This window comes from Micromonas pusilla, assembly GCF_000151265.4.
Source record: "Micromonas pusilla CCMP1545 genomic scaffold MICPUCscaffold_11, whole genome shotgun sequence".
In the NCBI taxonomy this organism is placed as follows: Eukaryota; Viridiplantae; Chlorophyta; class Mamiellophyceae; order Mamiellales; family Mamiellaceae; genus Micromonas; species Micromonas pusilla.
In genome coordinates, this window is record NW_003315892.1 from 627,542 (window position 1) to 649,921 (window position 22,380).

The 22,380-nt window shown below is 66.8% G+C and overlaps 10 protein-coding genes across 10 annotated transcripts; 5 read left to right on the top strand and 5 right to left on the bottom strand.

Moving 5' to 3' along the window:
• Positions 1-886: 886 nt before the first annotated feature.
• On the top strand, positions 887-2,143 carry MICPUCDRAFT_51775 (uncharacterized protein; the record flags this gene model as incomplete). The annotated part of the gene is made up of 1 exon (XM_003061946.1): positions 887-2,143. The coding sequence occupies one exon, from the start codon at positions 887-889 to the stop codon at positions 2,141-2,143; it is 1,257 nt and encodes a 418-aa protein (XP_003061992.1).
• A 68-nt stretch (positions 2,144-2,211) lies between these two features.
• On the bottom strand, positions 2,212-4,157 carry MICPUCDRAFT_35651 (uncharacterized protein). Its single transcript, XM_003062150.1, has one exon. It carries the CDS (start codon positions 3,951-3,953, stop codon positions 2,589-2,591), a length of 1,365 nt encoding a protein of 454 aa, XP_003062196.1. The 5' UTR covers positions 3,954-4,157; the 3' UTR covers positions 2,212-2,588.
• Positions 4,158-5,571: 1,414 nt separating this feature from the next.
• Positions 5,572-7,922, top strand: MICPUCDRAFT_48434 (uncharacterized protein; the record flags this gene model as incomplete). The annotated part of the gene is made up of 2 exons (XM_003061947.1): positions 5,572-7,119; positions 7,263-7,922. 2 exons carry the CDS (start codon positions 5,572-5,574, stop codon positions 7,830-7,832), a joined length of 2,118 nt encoding a protein of 705 aa, XP_003061993.1. The 3' UTR covers positions 7,833-7,922.
• Positions 7,923-7,975: 53 nt separating this feature from the next.
• Positions 7,976-10,405, bottom strand: LEPA (protein-synthesizing GTPase; the record flags this gene model as incomplete). The annotated part of the gene is made up of 3 exons (XM_003062151.1): positions 7,976-8,518; positions 8,710-9,546; positions 9,677-10,405. 3 exons carry the CDS (start codon positions 10,403-10,405, stop codon positions 7,976-7,978), a joined length of 2,109 nt encoding a protein of 702 aa, XP_003062197.1.
• Positions 10,406-10,741: 336 nt separating this feature from the next.
• MICPUCDRAFT_51779 (uncharacterized protein) lies at positions 10,742-11,381 on the top strand (the record flags this gene model as incomplete). The annotated part of the gene is made up of 1 exon (XM_003061948.1): positions 10,742-11,381. Exon 1 carries the CDS (start codon positions 10,773-10,775, stop codon positions 11,379-11,381), a length of 609 nt encoding a protein of 202 aa, XP_003061994.1. The 5' UTR covers positions 10,742-10,772.
• Positions 11,382-11,398: 17 nt separating this feature from the next.
• Positions 11,399-12,815, bottom strand: MICPUCDRAFT_70181 (uncharacterized protein). The gene is made up of 3 exons (XM_003062152.1): positions 12,791-12,815; positions 11,788-12,593; positions 11,399-11,638 (listed from the first exon to the last, which is right to left on the bottom strand). Exons 1-3 carry the CDS (start codon positions 12,793-12,795, stop codon positions 11,484-11,486), a joined length of 966 nt encoding a protein of 321 aa, XP_003062198.1. The 5' UTR covers positions 12,796-12,815; the 3' UTR covers positions 11,399-11,483.
• Positions 12,816-12,940: 125 nt separating this feature from the next.
• MICPUCDRAFT_21154 (uncharacterized protein) lies at positions 12,941-14,833 on the top strand (the record flags this gene model as incomplete). The annotated part of the gene is made up of 2 exons (XM_003061949.1): positions 12,941-14,248; positions 14,504-14,833. 2 exons carry the CDS (start codon positions 12,941-12,943, stop codon positions 14,831-14,833), a joined length of 1,638 nt encoding a protein of 545 aa, XP_003061995.1.
• A 16-nt stretch (positions 14,834-14,849) lies between these two features.
• On the bottom strand, positions 14,850-17,189 carry SNF1-like (serine/threonine protein kinase). Its single transcript, XM_003062153.1, has 3 exons — positions 16,896-17,189; positions 16,193-16,719; positions 14,850-15,995 (listed from the first exon to the last, which is right to left on the bottom strand). Exons 1-3 carry the CDS (start codon positions 16,962-16,964, stop codon positions 15,005-15,007), a joined length of 1,587 nt encoding a protein of 528 aa, XP_003062199.1. The 5' UTR covers positions 16,965-17,189; the 3' UTR covers positions 14,850-15,004.
• Positions 17,190-17,476: 287 nt separating this feature from the next.
• Positions 17,477-19,470, top strand: NADP-ME_3 (malic oxidoreductase mitochondrial precursor; the record flags this gene model as incomplete). The annotated part of the gene is made up of 3 exons (XM_003061950.1): positions 17,477-17,539; positions 17,580-18,740; positions 18,837-19,470. 3 exons carry the CDS (start codon positions 17,477-17,479, stop codon positions 19,365-19,367), a joined length of 1,755 nt encoding a protein of 584 aa, XP_003061996.1. The 3' UTR covers positions 19,368-19,470.
• Positions 19,460-22,264, bottom strand: PRP3 (U4/U6 small nuclear ribonucleoprotein Prp3; the record flags this gene model as incomplete). Its single annotated transcript, XM_003062154.1, has 3 exons — positions 19,460-19,815; positions 20,101-20,923; positions 21,632-22,264. 3 exons carry the CDS (start codon positions 22,262-22,264, stop codon positions 19,460-19,462), a joined length of 1,812 nt encoding a protein of 603 aa, XP_003062200.1.
• Between the last annotated feature and the right edge of the window lie 116 nt (positions 22,265-22,380).

Below are 22,380 nucleotides of genomic sequence, written 5' to 3' on the forward strand. Positions count from 1 at the left end.
GCGGAGCAACGTCGACGTGTTCCTCGCCAACGGGTTCGGGTTTTGCGAGCTCGAGGAGCGCAGGACGGAGGCGGCGGCGAAGGGCGACGCGGGCGGCGGCTGCTGTCTCGCGCTGAAGCACGTGCCGTTCAGCAAAGGGACGACGTTCGGCCCGAGCGACGTGCACGAGCTCATCGGCATGCTCGACGACGGCGAGTACGCGTTGCCGGCGCGATCGCAGCTCACCGTGGCAAATGCCGCCCCGTCGACGTCGGGGACGACAAAACCTATTGGGACGTCGGGCGGACCTTCGGGACCCGCGGGGGGTCTGTCCGTTTCGGGGAGTGTGGTGCGCCCGTCGCGCGTGCGCGCGATGCTCGCCATGCGCGCGTGTCGCTCCAGCGTCATGATCGGCGCGGCGTTGGATCGGCGAAAGATGCGTCGCGCGTTGGATAACCTCGCGTCGTTGGATGCGCCGTGGAACTGTCCGCACGGGCGACCGACGATGCGGCACCTCGCGGATCTGCGCACGGTGTCGCGGGGGTTGGGGCGCGCGGGGTGGAGAAAACGCGGCGGGAAGGGCGGCGGCGGCATCGGCGGATGGTGACGAGACGGGTCCGGTCCGTCGCGGCTGGTGGGAGTGTGATGAAAACGCGTCTCGACCGTTTTAATAAACGCGCACCGCGTTTCATTTTGCGCGGTCCACCGAGGAAATTAACTCGACGTTTCCGAGTCGATTATTAACCGCGAGAAAAAATCAGCGCCGCCGCGGCGTTCTTCTCTCGTCGACTCCGTCACCGCACGCGCGTCGGATCCGTCCGCACACCACCCCGCGCGGCCGCGAACGCTCGCGACTCCAAGTCTCTCGCGACTCGCCCCGTCGTCGTTCACCCACTCGCCGTCCATCATGGCCAAGGAAAAGAAGGAGAAGAAGGAGAAGAAGGAGAAGAAAGAGAAGCGCAAGGAGCCGGAGGAATCGCCCGAGAAGGCGGACGACGCCGACGACGAGAAGAAGTCCGCGAAGAAGGCGAAGAAGGAGAAGAAGGAGAAGAAGGAGAAGGTGCGACCGACGCCCTCCCTCGACCACGAATCTCGGCGCGCCGCGCGGTCCGCGTCGAGATTCGCCGCGCGCTCGCGACGTTCTCGTCGCCGACCGCGCGTCTCGGAATCGATGAATCCATGTAATCGAGGATCGCCACACTGGCAGCCGCCGCCAGCCAGCCGCCTTTGTCGCGTCGCGCGCGGGGACCGCGCGTCCCCGCGCGCGAACGTCGCGCGCTCGATCGCCGGTTTCGATCCTCACGGGTCGTCGCGCATCGTCGCGACGCGTCGCCGTCGGCGCCGGCGCGTCATCGCGACGGAACGCGCGCGCGTCGCCCCGCCCCGATCCCCCCGTCGTCCGTCGCGATTCGTCGATTCGAGTCGAGCGACGCGGCGTTCTGACGATCCGATCCTTTTTCCTCCTCCCCCTCCCTCTCCCCGTCTCTCTTCGCCGCAGGCCCCCTCCCCCGAACCCGAGGCCGGCGGCGGCTCCGACGACGACGACGACGACGGATTCAAGGTCCACACAAAGTCCGCCGCGGACGCGGGGAACCCGCTCGCGAAGGAGTACGAGGACATCACGCTCAACTGCCGCGACTGCAACGCGGAGTTCGCCTTCAGCGCGGGCGAGCAAGAGTTTTACCAGAGCAAAGGCTGGGAGAACCAGCCGACGCGGTGCACGGAGTGCAAGAACGCGAAGAAGGCGCGGTTCGGCGAGGGCCCGTCCGCCGGGCCGGTGTGCTACGCGTTCCAGAAGGGCGAGTGCACGCGAGGCGACTCCTGCAGGTTCTCGCACGGCGACGCCGGCGGCGGCGGCGGCGGCGGCGGGTCGTGGGGCGGCGGCGGCGGCGGCGGCGCGCCCTGCTACGCCTTCCAGAAGGGCGAGTGCACCAGAGGCGACTCTTGCAGGTTCTCGCACGATCCGAACGCGCAAACGCCGCAGAGATCGTCCGCGCCGTGCTACGCCTTCCAGAAGGGCGAGTGCTCCCGCGGCGACGCGTGCAGATTTTCTCACGATCCGAACGCGGTCTCCGGCGGCGGTTTCAAGGCGTCCGGGACGTGCTACGCGTTCCAGAAGGGCGAGTGCACGCGGGGCGACGCGTGCCGGTTCTCGCATGAGTGAGAGAAGGGTTGTTTTTTTGGCGCGAGGCGGCGGGGTCGCGGCGCGACGCGAGGGAGAGAGAGTGTTTTGTACGCAGACGTCGGTCGAGGCGTGATGTAAAAAACGGCGATGCCTAAACGCTCGCCTCCGCCCCCGTCGTCGTCGTCGTCGTGTCGTCGTCGTCTTCTCGTCTTACAATAGGTCGAGCCATATTTTGGGCTCGAAACAAATCTTCTCGAACAAATCGTCGCGCGCGCGGTTCTCTCTCGTGTCCTCGTCACTCAATGCAATGCAGGCAAGCTTCAAAACAATGTGCGTGTATCGTACACTGTACACCCGGCGGCGATCTCGACCGCCGGTGAAATATATTTTCGGGGCCCCGCCCGCGGCCCCTGGCGCCAAAAAATAAACGCGCGTCCTCTCTCGTACGAGAGGCGGGCGTCCGAGGGACGCTCGGGGCCCTCTCTTAAATCATCAGGTCGCGCATCCCGAGCACGGACGGCGGGGAGTGACCGTACGCGTCCACGGAGACCGATGAAGACTTCCCGCCCGCGACCGCGACCGACCCCGCCGCGGCGGCGGCGGCGCGTTTCCCCCCCGGCGCGTTTTCGCGGTAAAAGTCCGTCATAAACTCCACGAGCGCGTCCACGGCGTCGTCCGGGAGCTGGTTGTACATCGTCACCCGCAGTCCCCCGAACAGCGGGTGCCCGACGAGGTTGTAGAAGCCCGCCTCGGAGGATTCTCGTACGAACTTTTCCTCCAACGCTTTGTCCGCGATCGTGATCGGGATGGTCATGAGGCTTCGAAACTTGGGCTCCACGCGGTTGACGTAAAAGCCGTCGCTCGCGTCGACGACGTCGTACACCGCGCCGGCGCGTCGCCGCGCGCGCTCGCGCATCGCGACGACACCGCCCTTCGCCTTCGTATCCTCGAGCACGAGCTGAAGCGCTCTAACGCCGAAGACGTTGGGCGTGTTCCAGATGTTCGGAATCGGCGTCGTCGCCGCGGCTGCCTTAAACGACATGATCCCCGGCGTGATGGGCAGCTCCCTGTTAATCGGGGAGTCCTTCGCGATCAGATCCTTGCGCACGATCACGACGACGAGCCCGCTCGGGCCGAGGTTCTTCCCCGTGCTCGCGTACACGACGCCGTACTTGCTGAAATCGACGGGGCGCGACAGCAGCGTGGACGTGAAGTCCGCGACGAGCGGCGGCGGCGCGGCCGCGGTTACATCGGAATCGGAATTTGAGACGGCGATCGTTGGGTCTTCGTGGAACTCCAAGCCGTTGATCGTCTCGTTCGCGGTCATGTGCACGAACTTCGCGTCCGGGTCGATCTCCCACGCGGAAGGGTCCGGGTACCGCGCGTCTCCCAGCGGCGACGTCGCCGCGACGTGCTCGCACGCGCAGTACTTGGACGCCTCGCCCGCAGCGCGTTTGCTCCAGAACCCGTCGCCGACGAACTGCGCCTTGTTCTTCGTCGTCGCGCCCGGCGTCTCCGGGCCGGCGAGGTTCAGCGGGATCGCCGCGAACATCGCGTGGCCGCCGCCGTGCATGAGCAAGACTTCGTGAGTATCCGGTATGTCCAGCACCTCTCTGAGGAGCGCGCACGCGTTCGTCATGCAGCTCTGCACGGGCCCGCCTACGTCGCGGTGCGAGTGCTCGATGAGGCCCATGCCCGCGCCCTCGAAGTCGGCGAGCTCGGCGGCGAGCTTCGCGAGGACGCCCGCGTCCACGCACGACGGCCCCGCGGAGAAGTTGTGCTTCCAGCGCTGCTGCCGGGGTTCGGACCCGGCGTCGCTGCTCGTGTCGGAGAGGTCGGAGAAGGACATCGTCGCGCGCGTTCGTTCTGGAGTGACGGTCGCGTCGCGTGCGTTCGCGCGAGATCCGGCGGCGTCCGGTGGTTTGAATGGAGCGCGCGCGTTTTAAGGCGTGCGGGAGGCGTCCGTGGACGAAATCGCGGATTTTTCGACGGCGTCGATGCGAAGAAGGTCGAGCGGATCGAAAACGATCGGGCGTTCGAGCGTTCGAGCGCGCGCGAGGACGCGCGGCGGAGTGATCGCCGCGTCGCTTCGCGAGGTCAAACAATCTCCAAGAAGGAACTTTTTTTTAATTCCGCGCGGTTTTGTGTTATCGCGTGGTGTACATTATCGTGACTACGTTGCATACAAAATATGTGCGTAAAAAGACAACACAAGAAAAGAGAGTAACGGGTCGAAAATGCCGCGCTGCGATTGGTCAGGAGGCGCCAAAATTCCTGCAGGTGGCGCCAAAATTGCCCGGGCCGCGCCAGCCTGGAATCTGACAATTTTCGCACGAGCAATTAGTCTAAAAATTGTCAGAATTGGAGAACCGTGCACGCGTTTTGATTGGTTAAATTATTAGGATGGGAAACTTTCCGAACTTCATCTTTAGCCGGCAACACCCCAACTCGCACTAAAACTGCCTCGAAAACGACAAGGATCGCTCCGACGAACGCTCCGTTCGCCCCCGCGACAGGCCACCCCCCTCGCGTTTCCCCTAACGCTTCCGCTCCCGTCGCTCTCAGCGGGCGTGAGCGCGCGTGCGCCGCGCGGCGCGCGCGACGCCGCCGGCGCCGGCGCCGTTCTTTCCGGAAGGATTGCCCATTCGCGCGACGTATTCTTCTCGCGGCGGCGGCGGCGGCGGCGGCGTGGCCTTTGGCAGCGGGCCAACGCGCTCTCCGCGCGCGCGGCGGGTGATTCGCCGTCGCGCCGCGGCGTCGGATGGAAACGCGAAACGCGAGGACCGAGCCTGACTGTTTTCAAGGCGTTTCGTCGCGTTTATCGTCGCGTCCGAGGGCCAAAGCGCGGTGCTCCGTGCATCAATCACGCCGTCCGATGATGGACGCGTCGCCGCGTCTCGGACACGACCGTCGGACGCGCCTCTTCGTCGACGCGCGTCTCGTCCTCCGCGCTCGAGCGCGCGCGACGTCCGTCCGTCCCGCGCGGTCGCGAAAACGCGTCCGCGTTCGTCCGCGGCGCGCGAGGACGTCGCTCGCGCGCGGACGGACGGACGCGCGCGGGAGGGAGGGAGCCCCCGCCCGTCCCCAGATCTCCGTTCGTCTTCACCGTCAGCAGCGTCGGTCCGTCGCCGGACGACGACGCGCGGTTTCCGCGCGCGACGTCATCGCCCGCCGCCGCCGCGTCGCGTCTCACCCGCGGCGACGCGCTCTTCGACGGTCGTTCTCGCCATCGCGCGCGCGGCGTCCGCGCGTCGCTCGCTCTCTCGCGGCGCGGAGTGTCCTCGCGGCGACGATAGAAATATTATACGGCGCTGCGCTGTCAGGTCGACGGCCCGGCCGATACCAGATTACCAGACTCGTCGAGAAGCGAGAACTCACCCCGATAGCAGTCGCGTCGACCCTCGCTCAGCGCGGCGCCGTCACACCGCGGGGGCGCGCGCCGGTCCCCCCGACGCGTCGTCGTCGCCATGGCGACGATGTTGAAGGCGATCACGCGGTTCAAGACGAAGAGCAGCGGCGGGAGCTCGCACCAGGCGCGCGCCCGCGCGAGTCCAGACAGAGCTCCGTCCAGATCCTTCGTTCAAACGACGCGCCCCGTCCCCGTCCGTCCGTCCCGTCCGCGGTCCCCGACGCCCCCGTCCCCTCCCTCCTCGCGCCACCGCCCGCAGCGTCACTCCAAGGGCTCCTCCGGCGGCAGCGGCGCGCACGGCGGCGGCCCCATGCACGCGGAGCTCGCGGACTCGCTCGAGCCGTTCACCAGGTACGAGCCCGGCGACTTCGACGTCGACGCCTTCGCGGCGACGCACTACGGCGACGCGAACGAGAAGCGCATCCGCGCGCTCGCGTCGCAGCTCGGGGCGATGCGCGCGAGGGCGGACACGGAGCTCAAGCGGAACGTCTTCGCGCACTACGCGGCGTTCATCCGAGTGAGCGCGGAGATCACGAAGCTGCGAGGGAAGGTGATCGAGCTGAGGAAAGAGATCGACGCGCCGAGGGTCGCGGTCGAGAGCGCGCTCGCCGAGGCGGACGCCGCGCGCGCCGAGTCAAAAAAAACGTCCACCGCCCATGACGATACTACTCACAAGTACGACCCAAACGGCGGCGGCGATGTTGTCGCGCCGATCATCGAGGGCGCGCGCGACGCGGACGCGAGGATGGCGTTAGAGCTCGCGGACGAGCTCGCGACGGCGACGGCGGAGCGAGCTTATCTCCGCGCGCACGACCTCCGGCTTCGCGGGCTGAAGCTCGAGACGTCGCTGCGCGCGGCGTGGGAGGACGCGACCGCGCCGATCCGCGCGAGGGTGGAGGACGCGCGAAGGCGGAGGCGGGAGGAGCGGATCGCGCGAGGGAAGAAGGCGGCGAAGCCGTGGCCCGCGGGTGAGGGCGACTGGGAGGACTCGGACACGGACACGGAGGAAGACGACGACGACGACGCCGCGGAAGGACCCGGACCCGGAGAAGAAGAGGACGACGAGGACCTCACCGCCGCGTACGAGAGGAAGGGATGGAGCACGACACCGCGCGACGACGATCACCCCGTCATCCGCGCTTTAAAGATGGAGCTGATGCGTCGCACGAAGATGGAGGAACGCGGCGAGAGCGACGACCTCACCCCCGATCCGCTCACGCGAGCGATGCAGGCGAAGCTCGACGGCGCGTCCAAAGCGGACGTGGGCGAGGTCTTAGCCGCGGCGCTGAAGGCGCAGGACGAGCGGTTCCTCGGGCCGAGAGAGCGGCGGCGGATGCGCCGCTTCTTCCGCAGAGGCGGCGCCGCCGACGACGACGACAGGCTCGTCGAGCCCGCGCCGTTGCGCGTCTTGCGCCGCGTCCTCGACGACGCCGAGGCGCCCGTCCTCGACGCGCTCCTCCACGCGGTCGGCGACGCGCGCGTTTGCGAGCCCGAGCGCGTCGCGTCCGCGACCGCGCTGCGAGGCGTCGACCGCGGCGACGACGCGCTGCGCGCGGCGCTGCGGCGCGTCGGGGAGGCGACGCGCGCGGACGTCGCGGCGGTGAAGGTGAGACTGGTTCCCATACGACCCCGTTCGCGTGGTGCACGCCGTTCCTTAAGGACTTTTCCCGTCGTCACTCTTCACCCGCGCTTCCCTTTCAACGTTTGACCGGTAAGACGTTCGACTGACCGATCGGTTCACCCACGCAGGGCGCCGGCGTCGGATGGGCGGCGGAGGCGTGCGAAAGCTTCTTCGCCGCGCTGCGCGTCGCGCCGCGCGACCGCGCGGTCGTCGCGGCGGCGGATCACATGTCCGACGCGACGCGCGAGGTGATCGTGGCGTGGATCGAGGAGGAGACGACCGCGTTCGCGGAGACGTTCGCGGCGAAGGCGGTCGTGTGCGGCGGCGGCGGTGTTGAAGTCGCGAGGATGCCGCGCGCGTCCGCCGCGGTGCTCCTCGCGCTCGGGCACGCGGACGCGATGCCCGGGGACCTCGGCGGGCGGGAGAGCGTGTTCGACGGCGTCGCGGGGCACGTCGCGGCGTGCCCCGCGTTCTTCGACGCGATGAAACGCGTCATCGACGCCGCGACGGACGCCTACCTCGGCGCCGGGGACGACGAGGAGGAGGAGGAGGAGGAGGAGGAGGAGGAGGGGGAGGAGGGGGCGCGCGGTGGGGGCGGGGGGAGCGGGGACTGGCTCGACGTCTCCGAGGAGTACATCGAGAGCGGCGGGTCCCTGGCGACGCTCAGGGCGCTGTGCGAGAAGGGCGTCGCGGACTGACCGCGCCGCGGTAGACACTACAGTAGTCTAGCGATGACGACGACGAACGAGATGACGTCTCGGGGCGCGAGAGCGCGCGAACGGAGAGATGATGAATTTCGTTCGGTCCAAAAAAATCAATTCGCTACGCGCGTCCGGCCGTCTCACCCCCCCGACCCCGCGTTCTGGTCCACCTTCAACACCGCCATGAACGCCTCCTGCGGCACCTCCACCTTCCCGAACTGCTTCATGCGCTTCTTCCCCGCGGCTTGCTTCTTCAGAAGTTTCTTCTTGCGCGAGATGTCGCCGCCGTAACACTTCGCGAGCACGTCCTTACGCATCGCGCTGATGGACGTGGACGCGATCACCTTCGTCCCGATGGACGCCTGGATCGGAATCCGAAACATCTGCCGCGGGATGAGCTCCTTGAGCTTATCCACCAGCCCTCTCCCCATGACGTACGACTTGTCCCTGTGGCAGATGCACGCGAGCGGATCCGCGGGCTCGTAATTGATCAACACGTCTAACCGCACCAAGTCGCTCTTTCTGTACTCGTTGAACGAGTACTCCATCGACGCGTACCCTTTACTCCGCGACTTGAGCTCGTCGAAGAAGTCCGTCACCACCTCCCCGAGCGGGATGTCGTACTTCAGACACGTCCGCGACTCGCTCAGGTACGTCATGTCGATGAACTCCCCGCGGCGTTGCTGCGGGTCGTTCCATCATACGAAGCGACGTCGGGGTGGAGTTCAAAGGCGTCAGAAGCGGAGTTGAAAGGCGTCGCGGGCGGGCGTTGAAACCGTGGGGTGGGCGGAGAGATGCGCCGGGAAAAGTCCTTAAGGAACGGCGTTCACCACGCCGACGGGGTCGTATGGGGACCAGTGTAAGGTGAATGCACCTGCGCGAGCTCCATCAGCGATCCGACGTAATCCGACGGCGCGAACATCTCGAGCTTGACGAACGGCTCCTCGATGCGATCGCGGACGCTCGCGTCCGGCAAATCCGCCGGGTTTGCGATGTCCACGCACGCGCCGTCGGACGTGTACACCTTGTACACGACCGACGGCGCGGTCGTGATGAGCCCGAGGTCGTACTCGCGCTCCAGACGCTCTTGTACGATCTCCATGTGCAGCAAGCCGAGGAACCCGCATCGAAACCCGAAGCCCATGGCGCTCGACTGCTCCGGCTCGTAGCGCAGCGCCGCGTCGTTGATCTGCAGCTTCCCGAGCGCGACTCTCAGGTCCTCGTACTGGTCGCTGTCCGTGGGGAACAGGCCGCAGTACACCATCGGCGTCGCCTCGGAGTACCCCGGGAGAGGCTCCGTCGACGAATCCTTCGTCGTCGTGATCGTGTCTCCCACGCGCGCGTCCGCGACTGACTTGATGTTCGCGATCATGTACCCAACCTCGCCCGCGCTCAGACGGTTCACCGGCACCTTCTGCGGCCGCATGATCCCGATCTCGTCGATCGTGTAGCTCTTGCCGGTGTTCATGAACTTCACCGCGTCGCCCACGCCGAGGTTGCCGTCGACGACGCGGAAGATGACGACGACGCCGCGGTACGGGTCGAAATACGAATCGAAGATGAGCGCTCGCAGCGGTTCGTCTCCGGTGTCCGGCGGCGGCGGGATCATCTTCACGATGTTCTCCAGGATGTCCTCCATCCCGATGTTCGCCTTGGCGCTCGCGACGACGGCGTCCTCCGTGTCCAGACCCAGCACGTCCTCGATCTCTCTCTTCACAAGCGAATGTCGGGGTGGAGTTCAAAGGCGTCAGTCGGAGTTGAAAGGCGTCGAGGGCGGGGATTGAAAGCGAGGGGTGGGCGGAGAGATGCGCCGGGCGAAGTCCTTAAGGATCGGCGTTCACCACGCCGACGCGGTCGTATGGGAACCAGTGTATAGAACGCACCTTCACGCGCTCCGGCTCCGCGCCCGGGAGATCGATCTTATTCAACACCGTGATGATCTCCAGGTCGTTCTCCAGCGCCAGGTACACGTTCGCGACCGTCTGCGCCTCCACGCCCTGGCTCGCGTCCACGACGAGCAGCGCGCCCTCGCACGCGGCGAGCGACCGAGACACCTCGTAGGAGAAGTCCACGTGCCCCGGCGTGTCGATGAGGTTGAGCACGTACGTCTCGCCGTCGTTCGCGACGTAGTTCATGCGCGCGGAGTTGAGCTTGATGGTGATGCCGCGCTCGCGCTCGATGTCCATGGAGTCGAGGAGCTGCGCCTCCATGTCGCGCGCGGCGACGGTCTTCGTCTTGGAGAGGAGCGTGTCCGCGAGCGTGGACTTCCCGTGGTCGATGTGCGCGATGATGCTGAAGTTGCGGATTTGGCTCGGCGGGACCTGGAGCACCGCGTTCGGGTCCACCTTGGCGCGCTCCTTCTTCGGCTTGATCACGACGTTCGCGTCGCCGCTCGTCGCGGCCGCGCGCGTCGTCCATCTTCGCGGCGCGCGAACGGCGACGAGACGATTCCTTCCATTTCCATCTCTTCGGAACCGGCCCGGGCCCCGCGCGGCGGCGGCGAACGGCGCGTCTCTGGCCGCGGTCGACGCGCGCGCGGCGCCGCGCGACGCGGGCGCCGCGGACGCCATCCGAGCGCGCGCGCGCGTCTTTCTTCGCGCGTCCTTTCGCGTCTCCTCGCGCTTCCTCCGCGCGTTCGCTTCTTCCGCTCAGACGCGCGGCCTCTCGCGGACGACGCGTCGCGGGGAGTGGTGACGTGCCGGCCCGGGCGAGTGCAACGAAGATAAGACGACGCGAGGCCGCGCGGTCGACGACGGTTGAAAGCGGCTTTTGAAAGCGGGAAATCGCGAGTTGATCGCGTCGCGCGTCGGATCTACGCATCGACGACCGATGAAAATAACCGACTACTGCTACTGTACCTCCGAGGCGCGAAGAATTCTTCACGCGTCCTCACTCTCGCCGCCGCGGAGGCTCGGGGCCCCACGCGCGAGAGGGAGGATGACGTCGTTCGCGTCGCCGACGGCGCCGCGCGCGCGCGTCGTCGCCGCGGGCGCGAACCCGCGCGTCGCGCGCGCCGCGTCGTCGTCCGCGCGCGTCCGCGCGCGCGGCGCGTCGGCGTTAGGGAAGAAAGCGAGCGAAGACCGTCGCCCCGTCGCAGCGTCAGCGTCGTTCGCATTATTCTCTCCCTCGCGGACGACGACGACGACGACGACGACGACCGGACGGCGAGGCCTGACGATCGTCGCGAAAGCGTCCGACGGCGGCGGCAACGGCGGCGGCGTCGGAAAGTTCCTCACCGGTTTCCTGATCGGCGGCGCCGTCTGCGGCGTCGCGGGCGTCCTCTTCGCCCCGCAGCTCTCCAAGACGTTCCTCAAGGGAAAAGACTCGGTCGGGAAGTTTCTGTACGAGGATTACGACGAGGACGACGACGACTCGCTCGAGCGCACGCGGCGCAACTTGAACGACAAGATCGCGCAGCTGAACAGCGCGATAGATAACTTCAGCACGGAGGCGGACCGCGGGCTGAGCGACAAGATCTCGAAGCTGAACGGGGAGGTGGAGAAGCTCGAGAAGAACGCCGAGGGCGGCGCGGAAGCCGCCGCCTAGCTATTTGCCGTCCATCGCGTCGACGACTGACTCTGTTGTTATAACACGTGTACACGTAATAAGCCCTCTCTCTCTCGCTCGCTCGCTCGCTCGCACTCTTCTTCAGCTCGCCTTGTTCTTCGGCGGCGGCGGCGGGTTCAAAACGTTACTCAGCAAGAACATCGCGGGGAGCACGTACATCCAGTACTTCGCCATGAAAGGCGACGGCGGCGGCTTCTTCTTGACGTTGCCATCCGCGTCGCGCTCCTTCTTCGCGCCTGCGAAGCAAAAGGGCGAAGCGAAAGGAAAGGGGGGAACACGATAACACGTCGGCCAGCGAACGAAACGATCGGAAACGTCGCGCGGGTCGAAGCGGTGGTCTGACGGGGAGGGAGTCTCTCTCGTCTGATGATATGATCTCGCGCACCCGGTCCGCCGTGGCCGCGCACGTCCGTCCCCGCCCTCGGGTCCAACCTCGGCGCGGTCTTGTGATGCCGCACCGCCGCGGTCGTTCGGAACACCGGGTTCGCGCCCAGCGGCGTGATCTCTCTCTCTCCATTGGGGGCGCAGTCGCCGCCCATGGTCGCGTAGTCCACGCCGACGACGTTGCCGAGCTCGTCCGCGTGGAGCGCGAAGTTTTCCTGGAGCTGCGCGTCGGCGAGGCACCGCGCGGGAATCGACGCCATCACGCCGACGCCCTTCCGCGGGTGCAGCACGTTCGCGGGGACGCGCACGCGGTACGGCAGGTCGTCCTCCACGAGTTTCGCGAACGCCGCCGCGAAGGACGCGTCGACGGGATCGCGCGTCAGCTGCAGCCGCGTCAGTCGCGCGACGGCGACGTCGTCGTCCGCCGCCGCCGCGGATGACGATCTCTCGAAGTGCGCGCGCGCGGAGAAGACGCCGCACGGGGCGAAGTCATCGTCCGAGACGTCGCCCGGTCTCACCGCGAGCGCGTGCTCGAGGACGAAGGTGATGTCCTCGACGCCGCGGCCGGCGCCGCCGGCGCCCTTGGTCGTGGCCACGGACGCCGCGCCGGAGGTGTCGTCGTCGTTCGACCCCCCCGCCGACGCGCGCGATCGCGGCGCGGTCGCCGCGTTCGCGTTCGCGTTCGCGCGCGCGGTGCGCGTCGGCGGCGCGAAATCCTCGTCGAAGTCGTCCGCGTGGACGCGCGACGCGCCGGAGACGGCGAGCAGGAGGAGGAGGACGATCGCGACGAGGGGCGCGCGAGGCAGCCTGGGGCGGGGTCGAGGACGGGAGGAGGGACGGGAGGACGAGGAGGGCGCGGTGAGCGGCGAGCGGCGCGTCGGAAGATCTCGTCCGCGCCGCGATCGATCGGTCATGGGACGGACGAGGCGTCGATCGTCGCCGCGGGGGGACGACGCGCGTCGGCGTCGAGGGCGAGGAGGAGGACGCGCGCGAAGGGCGCGCACCTCATGACGAACGCGTCGATCGACGATCGACGCCCGGGCGGTCGAACAGTGACGAGACGACGGCCAACGACGAGGAATGAAGAGGCGGTCGCACTCGCGGTCAAAAAGTGCCAATGCCATCACTATCCGCGACGCGGTCTCCTCCTCGAGATGGCGGCGCGCGCGTCGAGCGCGGCGACGCCGGCGCCGCGCGCGGCGGCTCCGCGCCCCCAGCATCGCGCCTCCTCCTCCTCCTCCTCCTCGCGCGTCCGCCAGCGCGCGTCCGCGTCCGCGTCGGCGTCGTCGCCGTCGCCGCCGTCCGCGTCCATCGATTCCGAAACCATCGCCGCGGTCGCCACGCCGGTCGTGCCCCAAGCCGGCGGCGTCGCCATCCTGCGCCTCTCCGGCGACAACGCGCTCGCGGCGACGTCGCGCATCTTCCGCCCCGCGTCCTCGCGCGCGTCCCTGCGGCGCGGCGAGTGCGTCTCGCACCTCGCGCTGTACGGCGACGTCGTGGATCCGGCGTCGGGAGAGATTGTCGACGAGGCGCTCGTGCTTCCCATGCTGGCGCCGCGGAGCTACACGACCGAGGACGTCGTGGAGATTCACTGCCACGGCGGGAGCGTCTGCGTGCAGAGGGTGTTAGCGCTGCTCGTGAACGCCGGCGGCGACAGGAGCGGGAGCGGGACCGGCGGGGCCCGCGGGACCGACGAAGAAGACGCGAAAGATGCCGCCATCCCGGCGGTGCGCCTCGCGCGCGCGGGCGAGTTCACGCTCCGCGCGTTCCTCAACGGCCGCATCGACCTGACGCAGGCGGAGGCGGTGCAGTCGCTCGTCTCCGCGAAGACTACTGTCGCGGCGTCCTCCGCGCTCGCGTCGCTGAGAGGCGGCCTCGCGACCCCCGTCAAGGACGCGCGACGCGTCTGCGTCGACCTCCTCGCCGAACTCGAAGCGCGGCTCGACTTCGACGACGAGATGGACCCGCTGGACGAGGACGGCGTCGCGACGAGCGTGGAACGCGCGGAGGCGAAGATACGCGAGGTTCTCGCGACCGCGCGGCGCGGCGCGCTGCTCGACGCCGGCGTCGTCGTCGCCATCGTGGGCCGCCCGAACGCCGGGAAGAGCAGTCTGCTCAACGCGTGGACGCGAAGCGAACGCGCCATCGTGACGCCCATCGCGGGGACGACGCGAGACGTCGTCGAGGCGTCGATCAACGTGCGCGGCGTCCCGGTCACGCTGCTGGACACCGCGGGGATACGATTCGGGGTTGGGATCGACGAGGTGGAGGCGATGGGCGTGGAGCGGAGCCGGGCGGCGTTGGCGGGCGCGGACGTCGTCGTCTTCGTCGTCGACGCGAGCGAAGGGTGGACGGACGGCGACGACGACATCTTGCGAGGGATCACGGGGGAGCGCGTCGTCATCGGCGACGGCGACGGCGACGACGACGACGACGAAGACGAAGACGCGGGCGAGGTGAAGGTTGGCGTCGGCGGCGGCGGCGAAGGCGACGACGACGGAGTGGACGAGTGGGCGAACGCGATGACGCGACTGAAACGCGTTCGCGGCGGCGCGCTCGCGGAGGCGACGAGGCGCGCGTCGTCGTCGTCGTCGTCGTCCTTCTCCAGAGCGAGCGGCGGTCGGACCGCGGTGCTCGCGCTGAACAAGATGGACACGATCGTAGGAGCGGGAGGATTGATGACGGACGTCATGGAACGGTTACCGGCGCGCGTGAAGGACGGCGCGTTCGCGTCGACGGTGACGCTCTCCGCGACGAGAGGCGACGGCGTCGACGATCTCGAGCGCGCGCTCGCGGAGGTGATCGGCGGCGGGGACGTCGACGTGGAGGGCGCGGCGTGGGTGGCGAATCAGAGGCAAGCGGAGGCGCTGACGACCGCGCTGGACGCGCTGAGCCGGTTGAAGGACACGATCGCGGAGGGGCTGCCCGTGGATTTTTGGACGATCGACCTGAGAGAAGCCGCGTTGGCGCTGGGGGAGGTCACGGGCGAGGACGTCGCCGAGGACGTCCTCGACGTGATCTTCACGAAGTTTTGCATCGGGAAGTGACGCGACGCGCGTATCATGATATCAACCTGGTTATTAGTTAGGTATTACATCAAATACAACCAACGGCATCTCACGTCGGAGATTTTGTTTTGCTCCTCCTTGGGTAACCTGCGACGACGCGAGAAGGACCCACGCGCGCGGGGAAGACGAACAGCACATAACAACCGAACGTCACGTGAGCTGCAGATTTTTCATCAACTGCGCCGCGGCGTCCATGCACGTCATCACCCCCCCGTCCATTCTCTGAAAATCGACCATGTACCGCTCGTCCCGCATCTTATACACCTGGATCTCGAATTTCACCCGCGTCGCCGCCTCCGCCGCGTCGCCTCCCTTCCCGACGCGCTCGGGCGTCTTCGGAGCCTCGCCGGTGTCCATCTCGGCGTCTTCTCCGCCGCCACCGCCGCCTCCGTTCGACTTGTCCATCTTGTACAGGCACTTCAGGTTGTACGGCCCGAGCTTCTTCCACGCGACACCCATCGCGGTCAGCACGCGGAAAATCTCCGCCATCACCGCGGGCGGCGCCATCGTCGTCGTGCTCCCCAGCATCCACCGCTGCTCCGCGGTGAGTCGCTGCTGCATGAGCTGCGCCTGAAGTAAACTCGGCCGCCGCGGCCCCACCGCGGCGCCCTTGCCCCCCGCGTTCATCTGCGACAGCTGGTCCGCGCCCTGGGTCAGCTCCCCAGCCTCGAACTCCGCGCCTAGGTACCCGCCGAACTGATTCCGTCGGTTGTCGAGGAGCAAAAAGTACGCAACCGTCGCCTTGTTCCGGAGTTGATGCCGCAACGCGTCGACGACGTGCTCGCGCTCGAACCCCAGGTTGACGACCATCTCGAGCGTCTCCGCGTCCACGTTCGTCGCCTGCGCGAGCGTATCCGGCGGCGGCACCGCGAGGTACCGAGGCAGGTGCACGACGAACCACGGGTGCGACCGAATCTCCGATATCGTGATCCGCTTCAGAGGGTCCACGAGGAGCATCCGCGCGATCAAGTCTCGCGCCCCCGGCGAGAGATGCGACGGAAGGTTATAAATGCCCCCCTTGATCTTCTTGAACAGGTTCGGTATCGACTCGTCGTCGAACGGCAGAGACCCGCACAGGAGCGCGTACAGGATGACGCCGCAGGACCACACGTCCACCTCGGGGCCGCTGTACAGCTTGCCGCTGAGGGTCGAGGGTCCATACGAGCGATGATATCGGGGTGGAGTTGAAAGGCGTCAGAAGCGGAGTTGAAAGGCATCGAGGTGTGTCAGGATTGAAAGCGATGGACCCTGGGCGGAGAGACACGCCGGGAAAAGTCCTTAAGGATCGGCGTTCACCACGCCGACGGGGTCGTATGGGAACCAGTGTATAGAACGCACCTGATCACCTCCGGTGCGGCGTAATTCGGCGACCCGCAAGACGTCTTCAGAAAGTGCCCGTCGCGCATGACGTTGGATAAGCCAAAGTCCGCGATCTTCACGTTGGATTTCGAATCTAACAGCAGGTTCTCCGGTTTCAGGTCGCGATGCACGACCATGTTTCGATGGCAGTACTCCACCCCCGAGACGATCTGTTGAAAGAAGTGTCGCGCCTCGTTCTCCCCCAGGCGCCCCTTCTCGACGATGTAATCGAACAGCTCGCCGGACTTGACGTACTCCATGACGACGTAGATGTCGTGCGGGGTCTCCAGAACTTCGTACAGGCGGATGATGTGCGGGTGCATGAACAGCCTCAGAATTTTTATCTCCCGCCTGACTTTCTCCTCCATGTCTATCGCTTTTATTTTCTTTCGGTTCAAGATCTTCACCGCGACCTTGTGCCCGGTGAGCAGGTGCTCCGCCACCTTGACCTTGCCGAAGCTCCCGATCCCGAGCGTCTTCCCCATGCGGTAGTTCGGGAGGTATATCTGCGCGATGGGAACGGGAGGGATGGAGGAGAGGAGACGAGGGGGGCGGTCGTTAGGGATACGATTTTATTTTTTTTCCGCGCACGTTTCCGGCAGGGGGTGCTGTGATATATCTCGCGTCGCGGCGCGATTCGCGCGCGGAGGGCGCGGCGCGCGGGGATCGAGAGACGACGCACCTCCGCCATCGCCGCGCTGCCGCCCTTCACGGCGTTATCTCCGGGCGGGGACGCCCCCGCGTCCGTCATCGCGGCGTTCTAACGCGCGCGCCGCTCGGCGATTACCCCGGCGGCGGTCGGTCCCCTCCCAATCCCAATCCGCGTCGGATCCGAAGACCGTCTCGTCCGTCGCCCCGGCGCGCGGGCCTCGAGCGCGTGAGGGCGCGTTCGCGACCGCGGCGTCGTATCGCGCGTCTTGATCACCGCGCGTTCCCCTCCCTCGCGAGCGTGATCCAAGCGCGCGTCGCCTCCGCGCCGTCGCGAATGGCGTTCCGCGCGCGCGGCTCGACGCTTCTCAGCCTGCAACTGCAACGAGCGAAAAATCCCGGCGACGATCTCGCGCAGCGAAAGCCCGCACCGCCGAAAGGTCCGATACTGTATCCGACGCCCTCGTCACAACACACCCTCCCTCGCGACGCCGGACCCGACATGCGCCGCGTCGCGTCGCTCGCGCGCGACCTCGCGCGTCGCGAACTCGCCTCTCTCCCCGCGCCTCCCTCCCTCGCGCGCGGCGCGGCGGCCGCGCGCGCGCGACGCGGATCATGGAACGACGCGACGCTCGACGACTCGAGCGCGTGGAGCGCGCCCGCGGCGGGCGACGACGAGTCTAGCACACGACATCACCTCGGCCTGTCCTCGCACGAGGACCCGACGCCGGTGACGCCGTGGGTGCGGCAGGTCATCTCCGGCGACCAGCTCCTCCGCAGCGCGCGATACAACAAGGGCATGGCGTTCACGGACGACGAGCGCGACAAGCTCAGGCTGCGCGGACTCCTCCCGCCCGCGAAGTTCACGCAAGCGACGCAGGTGAAGCGCGTGATGAAAAACGTGCGCGCGCTGGACTCGCTCGTGGCGAAGCATCTGCACCTCGTCGGGCTGCAGGAGAGGAACGAGAACTTGTTCTTCCGCGTCCTCATCGAGCACGCGGACGAGCTCATGCCGGTGATGTACTCGCGCGATTCCGTCGGGCGGGTGTGCGCCAAGTTCAGCGAGGTGTTCAATCGTCCGAGGGGGCTGTACGTGTCGCATCTCGACCGAGGACGCGTCTACGGCATCTTGAAGAACTGGCCGGAGACGAAGGTCAAGCTCGTCGTCGTCACCGACGGCGAGCGCGCGATGGGGATGGGGGATCTGGGCGTTCAGGGCATGGGCGTCGCCGCGGCGAAGACGAACCTGTACACGTCGTTGGGGGGCGTGCATCCGTCGGAGACGCTCGCGGTGTGCGTCGACGTCGGGACGAATAATAAAACGCTTCTGAACGATCCGTTATACATCGGCACGAAGACGGAGCGAATAACCGGGGAGGTGTACGACGACCTCATGGACGAGTTCATCGCTGCGGTAAAGCGACGGTTCGGCGAGCGAACGGTCGTGCAGTTCGAGGACTTCTCGAACCGAAACGGAAAGCGTCTGCTCGATCGATACGTCAGCTCGGCGACCGCGTTCAACGACGACATCCACGGCGTCGCCGCGAGCACGCTCGCGGGGATCATCGCCGCGGAGAGCAAGACGGGGAAGAGCGCGAGCGAGCACACGTATCTCATCGCCGGCGCGGGCGAGACCGGGACGGGCATAGGCGACATGATCGCCGAGTACATCGCGACGACGAGCGAGCCGAAATCCACCGTCGTGGAGGCGCGGAGAAAGATCTTCTTCGTGGACAGCAAAGGGCTGGTGACCCGCGACCGCGCGGAGAAGGAGCCGGACCTCGCGCTGCATAAGCTCCCGTACGCGCACGACGGCGTCGCGGACGCGAGCACGGTGTTGGACGCGATTCGCGCGGTAAAGCCGACCGCGCTCATCGGCGTTCGAAGGCACCGACGCGCTCTGAAAGAGGGCGCGCTCGCCGGGAAGAGCGAAGACGGGAAGGAACTGCCGTCGACGCACCGCGTGTTCAACCAGGACGTGCTGCGAACCATGGGCGAGCTGAACGACGCGCCGTTGATATTCGCGCTCTCCAGGCACGAGGGCATCAGCGAGTGCACCGCCGCGGAGGCGTACGCGGCGACGGGCGGACGGTGCGTCTTCGCCGCGCGCGTGAACACGCCGCCGTTCGTCCCGCCCCCGGGCTGCGGGTCCAACGGAGGGAAGACGATCACGCTGCAGCCGTCGACGTCCGCGTACGTGTTCCCCGGGTTCGCCATGGGGTTGATCCTCGCGGACGCGTCGCGGGTGCGCGCGCCGCTGTTCATCGCCGCGGCGGAGGCGGTGGCGGCGGCGGTGACGGAGGAGGAATTGAGCCAGGGGGCGGTGTATCCGAGGGTGAGCCGGATGCGCGAGGTGGCGGCGTCCGTCGCGGCGAACGTCGCCGCGGCGTGCTACGACAGCGGGCTCGCGACGACGACGGCGAAGGAGCAGGCGCCGACGTACGAGAAGCTGTTGGAGACCGCGAAGAAGCGGCGGTACGATCCGAGCTATCGATCGTACATGTAATTTTTTTGATGATCGAAACGCGCGGAATCGCAATCGGTCGATCGTCGTTCAGACGGGAGTGGAATCTGAATCTGCTGTTTGCAATCAATCTACTAGTCGCTATCGATGCCGTCGTCGTTCACCGCGACGCACGCGGCCGCGGCGTCGAAGTGATGCGCGAGGTTGATGTCCGCGAGGTACTTACGCGCCGCCGCCTCCGTGCGGAGCGTCTCAAACTTGAACCGCGTGAAGTTTGGACGCGGCGACGTCCCTTTCCACACGCACGTGCACTTGTTCCTCTGCTGCGCGTCCTCGTCCTCGTCCTCGTCCTCGGACGCGGCCGCGTCCGCGGAGTCGAGCTTGACGTTCCAGTCGATGCGGCGCATCATGAGCTTCTCGTATCTTCGAACGGACTTCAACCCGCCCTCGACGATGACGATGCTGAACGAGTCCGTGATCAAGCAGACGCCTGCGACGCGACGACGGAGGACGTCGTCGAGCGCGAGACGGGGGGACGGGGGAGAGAGACGCGAGCGGTGAGCGACGACGGACGCGACGCGCGAGGGGGAAATAACGCGCGAACGAGAAGACGGACGGACTCGCGAGTGGCCTCCGTGTAGCGATCAGGCTCGATCAGCGCTGGAAGCTCTGAGGCTTTCAGTACATGTAGTTCACGCGATTTCGTCATCAGCCGGGGTCGGGGGTCGGGGGTTTCCGGTCGAAGAGAGAGAGAGAAAATGAATGCAACGCGCACCCGTCAGCTTGTTCTCCTGCGCGTTGATGTCCACGCGGAACTTGTTCTTCGGGTTCGCCATGCTCTCCACGCGATACACGTGCACCTGCGTCTCCGCGCTGCTCCCCGGGTCGTCGAACAGCTTGCGCATCTTCTTCTCTCTGCGCTCCGCCGGCGTCAGCTTCCGAGCTTCGTTCCGGTCGTCGTGCGCGCTCTGCCTCTCCGCCATCTGCTCGCGAACCTCGCGCTCCACCGCGGTCGGGTCCGCGGTCGCCTCGTCCGTGAGCACGCGCATCAGGTTCGAAATCTTCACCTTCGGCTTGGGCGGCTCGAGCAGCCCCTGCTTGATCATCTCCTGCTTCTCCTGCTCGCGCGCCATGCGCCGCTGCGTCCGGAGCTTCTTCTGCTCGCGCTTCGTCAGCTTCAGCGGCTGCGGCGGCGGCGGCGGCGCCTCCGTCGGCGGCTGCATCGGCACCGGGTGCTCGACGTACAGCGAGATCTTCTCCGGCTTGACGTTCCACTTCCCTCCCGCGACGTCGTCGTAGCTGCCGGTCGCGAGTATCGCGGCGTCCCACCACTCGACGTCCGGGATCGCGTCCAGCGCCAGCGCCGCCTCCGCGGCGGCTCTCGCGGCGGATTCCCCGGCGCGGCCGCCCTTGATCCCCGCGCGCGCGCCGAGCGGGATCAAGTTCGGGTCCGCGTCCTTCTCGAGCTTCTCGAGCTCCGCGGCGGCGCGGCGCTCGCGGGCTTCGCGCGCGGCGATCTTCCGCGCTTCGGTCTCGCCGAACTTGGCTTGCAAACGCATCATGTCCGCCTGAGCTTGGAACCGTCCTTCTTTCACGAACTGCGGCGAGAGGAAAAGAGTAGGGAAGTGGGTTGGGTTTTTTTTACGAGGCGGGGTCAGGGTTCGTTTCGCGTTCGACGAGGTGACCGGGGGTGGCGTCCGACCGAGCTGACCGATCGAGGCGCGTTCGGGGAGCGTTTCCGCGTCGGAGTCCGCCGGCGTCGTTGGCAAAACGAAGTCGTCTTCACCGAGGTCAGTTGCAAATTACCCATACCTAACTTCATCCGCCGACGGAAGACGACGCAGAAACGCGCGCACGACGAACGCGAAAACAGAATAGCGCGGAGATGTCGACCAGATGGTAAGGGGTTGCGATCACGAGTCACGCGCCGCCAGCTGTCCGGTCGAGGGTCGTTTTCGCAAGCATAAAAATTGCAACGAGAAAGGAGGAGTTCTCGCGACAGAGTGTAACTTGCTCGTTCAGGTTCGAGCTCAGGTCGAGAAGGGCGATCGATGTCCCAGCGTCGCGTAACGCGGTCGAGTGGTGAACCCCCGACGCGCGTTTTATAAACGTGAAAAACTTCGCTGTCGCATTCTGTAGTCCCCGCGTCGACGAGGACGGCCGCGGGGCTTTGAAAGAATGCAATGAGCGCGCTCGAGATTGAAGAATCGAATCGTCCGAGGAGGTATCCGGGATCGAACGGCGCGGCGCGGTGCAGACAGAACCGGCGGGCGACGAACGAACGGAGCGCGACGAACGCAACGCACCTGAAACCCGCCGCGACGTCCTCGCTGTTTCCCCGCCTTTCCCATCCTGGGGTCCATCCAGTCGTCGTCCCCGCCCCCCGCGGCTTCCGCCTCGGTTTCCTTCTCCGAGGCTGCGAACTCCTCGAGCTTCGTTCGCTTCGCGTTCACCTTGAACGTGCTCACCTCCACGATGTTCTTCACGATCACTCTCCCGTGCTCGTCCACCTCCTCGCCCTTCTCGTTGAGACGCAGCGCGCCGGGGCCCGTAAACTTCGCGGGCGCGACGACGGAAGAAGAAGAAGGCGGCGGCGGAGGAGGAGGAGGAGGGATCGTTCGGCCCGCCGCGCCCTCCATCGCGACGATCGCGGGCGCCGGCGCGGCCGGCGTCAGCTTCGGGACCTTCTTCAGCTTCTCCGCGAGCTCTTTCTGCTTCTGCAGGACCGCCTTCGCTTTCGCGAGCGCGTCGAGCGCGGGGAGCTTCGCCTTGGCGGGCGCCGGCGCGTCCGCGGGAGGAGGCGCCGGCGCGGCGACATCGTCGTCGTCCTTCGACGACGACGGAGGCGGATCCTCGGCGTTTTTCGTCCGCTTGCTCCGACGCGACGGCGACGGCGCGGGGGGCGGATCGTCCTCCGCCTTCCTTTTCGGCGGCGCCATCGAAGCGTCGCGCGCGCACGCCCGCGCGTCGACGACCTGCCTGCTGCCGCGCGCGCTATACCTAACCGGCACTGTATGCGGATGAGAGAGATTTTATTTCGGTTTGAGAAAGTGCG

Excerpts from the sequence above, each read along its gene's own strand:
- MICPUCDRAFT_70181 (XM_003062152.1), bottom strand. Across the intron at positions 11,639-11,787 it reads GCGCGGCCACGGCGGACCGG|GCGCGAAGAAGGAGCGCGAC; the intron begins GTGCGCGAGATC and ends TTTGCTTCGCAG.
- SNF1-like (XM_003062153.1), bottom strand. The coding sequence starts at position 16,964 with ATGACGGACGCGGGGGCGTCCCCGCCCGGAGATAACGCCGTGAAGGGC. Across the intron at positions 16,720-16,895 it reads GCAGCGCGGCGATGGCGGAG|ATATACCTCCCGAACTACCG; the intron begins GTGCGTCGTCTC and ends CCCATCGCGCAG. Across the intron at positions 15,996-16,192 it reads GCCGCACCGGAGGTGATCAG|CGGCAAGCTGTACAGCGGCC; the intron begins GTGCGTTCTATA and ends CTCGACCCTCAG.
- MICPUCDRAFT_35651 (XM_003062150.1), bottom strand. The coding sequence starts at position 3,953 with ATGTCCTTCTCCGACCTCTCCGACACGAGCAGCGACGCCGGGTCCGAA.